General features: G+C 48.4%; 1 protein-coding gene across 2 annotated transcripts in view; it reads right to left on the bottom strand.

Moving 5' to 3' along the window:
* The window catches only part of SNTA1 (syntrophin alpha 1), a 33,408-nt gene that overhangs the window by 7,086 nt on the left and 20,322 nt on the right, over positions 1 to 6,000 (bottom strand). For both annotated transcript variants that reach the window (XM_032295245.1, XM_032295244.1), the window contains exon 3: positions 2,151 to 2,355. In XM_032295245.1, coding sequence (XP_032151136.1) covers positions 2,151 to 2,355 — 205 coding nt within the window. The remainder of the gene's footprint in view (positions 1 to 2,150; positions 2,356 to 6,000) is intronic.

The following is a 6,000-nucleotide window of genomic DNA, read 5'->3' as shown; positions in this document are numbered from 1 at the left end:
AAAAAAAAAAAAACAAAATTAGCTGGGCATGTTGGCAGGCACCTGTAATCCCAGCTACTCAGAAGGCTGAGGCAGAAGAATCACTTGAACCAGAGAGGAGGGGGCTGCAGTGAGCCAAGATTGTACCACTGCACTCCAGCTGAGCAACAGAGCAAGACTCCATCTCAAAAACAAACAAACAAACAAAAAGGCCCTTCTGTAGAGCACCTGCAGGTGACCTGTGAATCACCAGCTCTTGCCTCATGGGGTAGGCAAGGGGTGTGGCATCAAGTGAAACCAAGAAATTTGGATGCTGGACATTAATCAGCCCTCCCAACCAATATTGGGCATTTGCTTGGCATTGAACCTAGGCTGTCACTAGGAGCCACAGCCCAAGCTTGTAATGCATATGCCACTTACACATCACCTCCAACACTGCATATCCCACCTGACCAAACATGCTTCATTCAGCTACCACCATCACTCAGGCACCTTGCAGCTTCCAAAGCAGAGAGGATTACCAGGAACAAAGCAAGTGCCACCCTTTCTGGTTGTGTGATCTCAAGCAGGTTACTTCCCCTCTCTGTCCTCATCTATAAAATGGAGGTAAGCCAGGTGCGGTGGCTCACCCCTGTAATCCCAGCACTTTGGGAGGCTAAGGCATGCAAATCACCTGAGGTCAGAAGTGTGAGACCAGCCTGGCCAACATGGTGAAACCTCATCTCTACAAAAAATACAAAAATTAGTCCTGGCAGAGTGGCTCATGCCTGTAATCCCAGCACTTTGGGAAGCCAAGGTGGGTGGATCACCTGAGGTCAGGAGCTCGAGACCAGCCTGGCCAACATGGTGAAACTCCATCTCTCTCTCTCTCTCTTTTTTTTTTTTTGAGACGAAGTCTCGCTCTTGTCCCCCATGCTGGACTGCAATGGCACGATCTTGGCTCACTGCAACCTCCGCCTCCTGGGTTCAAGCAATTCTCCTGCCTCAGCCTCCAGAGTAGCTGGGATTACAGGCATGCGCCACCATACCCAGCTAATTTTTACATTTTAAGTAGAGACAGGGTTTCACCAGGTTGGCCAGACTGGTCTCAAACTCCTGACCTCAGGTGATCCACCTACCTTGGCCTCCCAAAGTGCCAGGACTGCAGGCATGAGTCACCGCACTCAGCGGGCAAAACCCCATCTCTACTAAAAATACAAAAATTAGTCAAGCATGGTGGTGTGTGCCTGTAATCCCAGCTACTCAGGAGGCTGAGGCATGAGAATCACTTGAACACAGGAGGCGGAGGTTGCAGTGAGATGAGATTGCACCACTATATTCCAGCCTGGGTGACAGAGTGAGACTCCTTCTCAAAAAAAAAAAAAAAAAAGAAAAAATGCAAAAGTTAGCCAGGTGTGGTGGCAGGTGCCTGTAGTCCCAACTACTTGGGAAGCTGAGGCAGGAGAATCACTTGAACCTGGGGGGCAGAGATTGCAGTGAGCCAAGATCATTGCACCACTGCACATTTGCACCATTGCACCACTGCACAATTGCACCATTGCCTGGGCAACAGAGCAATACTCCAGCTCAAAAATAATAATAAAATAAAATAAAATGAAGGTGAAATAATAGGACTTTGCCCACTGGGACTCTGTGAGAGCTACGTGATACTACACGTAAGCACTCAACACAGTGCTGGTTACACAGTAAACACTCAGTAAATGTTAGGTGGTATCAGTATTATCAATGAACTGTTAAAGGCTGCTGAGATGTGAAGGTTGGTAACTTTCCATGGCCCTGATACAGAGGTTACCAGACATCTCAGAGCTCTAGCAGAGCAGGAAGAGACTTGAGAGGATCAGTGATCCCAACACCCTTATCTCACAATGGAGAATCTAAAGGTCACTGAGGAAAAGGGACTAGTTCAAAGAGAACCAGGACTGGAACCCAGGGTTCTTCCTCAGACCAAGTTCTTCCCCAGATGTGAGCTGCCCAGGGGAAGAAATGAGAAGCAAAGCTCACCTTCATCTCCATAGCTTCACTCATGCTCCCAATCAAACTATTTTTTAAGTACCTACTATGTCCTGGCATTGTGCTGGTCATTTGTACAACACAGAGGCGTCTTTCTGTTGGTCCCACCACCTGACACCAGGGCATCTGTCTGTCTGAGTTGCCCTCCACCCCAGCCTTACCTGGGCTCCGGGTCAGTGGGGGTGCACCTCTTTGAGACATATGCCATCTTCAAAGACACGTGTTTGGCCTCGCTGAGGTTCCGGGGTCTGGGGCCAGGAGAGGAAGGCTGCCGCTGAAGGGGTGAGGCAGGAGGTGAGTCCCAGCCGACCGAGGTCCCACCAGCAGAGTTCTTGAAATACGGTGAGACATCCTTCATATACTTAACTGATCGGGAGAGACATCAGTAGTCACCACTGTGACATGGGCTCCCAGCACATATCACAATGGTCCCTAATTTATTAAGAGTTTAATTTAAGCCAGGCTCAAGCCTATAGTCCCAGCACTTTGGGAGGCCGAGGTGGGCAGATCACGAGGTCAGAAGATTGAGACCATCCTGGCTAACACAGTGAAACCACGTCTCTACTAAAAATACAAAAAATTAGCTGGGCTTCATGGCACGCACCTGTAGTCCCAACTACTTGGGAGGGAGGCTAAGGCAGGAGAATCGCTTGAACCTGGGAGGCAGAGGTTGCAGTGAACTGAGATCATACCACTACATTCCAGCCTGTGCAACAGAGCAAGACTCTGTCTCAAAAAAAAAAAAAAAGTTTAATTTAGGTCCAGTGTCATTATTAGATTCTTAGTAAGCAAGAGTCCAATAGTGATATTAACAAATTCTTCTAGGTTAAAGTGGAGCAGGAAATACTGGATGCCCACCTATATCCCTTCTCTCACTTTCCCTGTGGCTAATAGACACACAGCCACCAGGAAGAAAGACTCTATTTCCCAGCCTCCTTTGCAGTGAGGTGTGGCCATGTGACTAAGTTCTTTTATTTTTTTTTTATTTTATTTTAAGACAGTCTCTCTCTGTCACCCAGACTAGAGTGTCATGGTTCGATCACAGCTCACTACAGCCTCAATCTCCCAGATCAAGCAATCCTCCCACCTCAGCTCCCCAAGTAGCCAGCACTACAGGTACACACCAACACACCTAATTTTTTTAATTTTTTTGTAGAGACAGGGTCTCACCATGTTGCTGGTCTTGAACTCCTAGACAGTATAAACATGAAGGTGATTAAAAGACTTTCCCAGGCCAGGTGCAGTGGCTCACACCTGTAATTCCAGCACTTTGGGAGGCCAAGGCAGTGTGGATCACTTGGTCAGGAGTTAAAGATCAGCCTGACCAACATGGTGAAACACTGTCTCTATTAAAAATACAAAAGTTAGCTGGGTGGGGTGGAGCATGCCTGTAATCCCAGCTACTCAGGAAGCTGAGGCATGAGAATCACTTGAACCTGGGAAGGAGGGGTTGCAATGAGCCAAGATCGCGCCACTGCATTCCAGCCTGGAAGATAAAGTGAGACTCTGACTACAAAAAAAATAGACTTTCCCAAGACCTGGTCTCTCTTCTCCAAACAAGGATATACCCTCTAGGGGTGCCTGATGCCTGCTAGCCCTGGGGCAGCCTCTCTTCCTCTGCTCTCAACCACACCTGCTCCCAACGCCATCTGGCTGGCTAGCTATCTGACGTCTGCAGTCAAAGCCCAGCCAGTGTGCCCTGTCTGTGAGTGGACAGCCCAGGAAGGAGTTAGGAAGTAGTGCTTGGCTTACCTCCCTGGAAGAACCAGATAAGAAGCTATTTATGTCATAGGAGATGTCTCTGAGGCTCAGATTTTTAAAAATCAGATAGGATTCAAAGCAGACAGGCGAAAGAGAGAGGGAGTTACAAACCCTTTTGGGGTTGGGAAAGAAGCATGTTGAAAGAAAGCAGGCCCAGGTTTTTCTGGGAGAAGCAAGCGCAGGTCTGACTTTTGGGAACTAGGACTCAAATGACTTATCATCACCGCAACGATAACTTACCCTAGGACTATTGGATTATGTCTCAAAGGGCAGCAGAAGTGGGACCTGTCACAGCCTACTTGACAGCCAAAAACTATCTCCCTTCTTTTTCCTTTGCTAAGAGAACCCTGAGCCCTAGAGGCTCAGCTTCTCCTCAGCCTAGAGGGAGAATCTTGATTGGTCAAATCTAATCATGCTCATTCCATCCTTCTTGCTTGTGATTGGTTTGGAAAGCGGCAAATGATACAATTCTGGCCAATGAGATGTGAGGAAAAGCACATTGCCTTCCTTTTCTCCTCCTTCAGCCTTTCAAAATTGCTGGGAGGGAACTTGGTCCTAGCATAACTACAGCTATTTTTTTTTTTTTTGTAGACATAATCTCACTCTGTCACCCAAGCTGGAGTGTAATGGTGCAATATCAGTTCACTACAACCTCTGCCTCCCAAGCAATTATTTTGCCTCAGCCTCCCAAGTAGCTGGGATTACAGGTGTGTGCCACCACTCCCAGCTAATTTTTATATTTTTAGTAAAGACAGGGTTTCACCATGCTGGCCAGGCTGGTCTCAAACTCCTGACCCCAGGTGCTCCACCCATCTTGGCCTCCCAAAGTGCTGGGATTGCAGGCGTGAGCCACTGCACCTGGCCTACTTTTTGACCACAAAGGTTGGAGTCCACACATTGAGGATGGTGAAGCAGAAAGATGGAAAGACCTGAGTTTTCAATGATACCATGAGCCCCTAAATTAATCTTCCCTAGATTCATGCTGCCTCAAGATATTCTGGAGGATAACACATATTCTTCAATGTTTAAACCTCTTTGAATTGGGTTACTGTTACTTGCAGTCAAAAGCATCCTGACAAACACAGCCCCCAATGGTGCAATTGCTACATTTCCGTGCTACATCCCTCCCCTGCTCAAAGCCTTGTATGGCTCCCCTGTACCTTTCACCTAACTTCAATGTGCTCTAGGACGCAGGCCCTACCCACAGGTCCTGTCCTCCTCTCTGGCTTCACTTCTTGCCATATCCCTAATTTCACCTGCTAGTCCAATCACTAACTACTCAGAGGCTGTATGAGCTTCCAAACTTCCACAACATCAAAAATGTAGTTCCCGGCCTGGCACAGTAGCACATGCAGTTTTGGAGGCCAAAGTGGGTAGATCGCTTGAGCTCAGGAATTGAAGACCAGACTGGCCAACATGGCGAAACCCTGACTCTACTAAAAATACAGAAAAAAATTAGCTGGGCGTGGTGGCAGACACCTGTAATTCCAGCTACTTGGGAGGCTGAGGCAGGAGAATTGCTTGGACCCGGGAGGCGGAGGTTGCAGTGAGCTGAGATCGCACCACTGCACTCCAGCCTGGGGAACAGAGCAAGACACTGTCTCAAAAAAGAAAGTCGGCCGGGTGCGGTGGCTCGAGCCTGTAATCCCAGCACTTTGGGAGGCCGAGGCGGGTGGATCATGAGGTCAAGAGATCGAGACCATCCTGGTCAACATGGTGAAACCCCGTCTCTACTAAAAATACAAAAAATTAGCTGGGCATGGTGGCGCATGCCTGTAATCCCAGCTACTCAGGAGGCTGAGGCAGGAGAATTGCCTGAACCCAGGAGGCGGAGGTTGCGGTGAGCCGAGATCGCGCCATTGCACTCCAGCCTGGGTAACAATAGCGAAACTCCGTCCCAAAAAAAAAAAAAAAAGTAAGTAAAAAATTTTTTTAAAAATTAGCCAGGCATGGTAATGCATGTCAGGCGTGGTGATGTGCACCTGTGATCCCATCTCCTCAGGAGGCTGAGGCAGGAGGATCGTTTGAGCCCAGGAGACAGAGGTTGCTGCAAGCCATGATTGTGCCACTGCACTCCACTCTGGGTAACAGAGTGATACACTGTCAAAAAAGCGAAAGAGAAAAAGAGAGGGAAGGGAAAAATTAGGGGGGCGTGATGGTGGGTGCCTGTAATCCCAGCTACTCAGGAGGCTGAAGCAGGAGAATCGCTTGAACCTGGGAGGTAGAGGCTACAGTAAGCTGAGATTATGC

The sequence above is a fragment of the Sapajus apella genome, unplaced genomic scaffold (genome assembly GCF_009761245.1).
Source record: "Sapajus apella isolate SASKATOON/1434 unplaced genomic scaffold, GSC_monkey_1.0 scaffold33, whole genome shotgun sequence".
NCBI lineage: Eukaryota > Metazoa > Chordata > Mammalia > Primates > Cebidae > Sapajus > Sapajus apella.
This window is presented reverse-complemented; position numbering and strand designations above follow the sequence as displayed.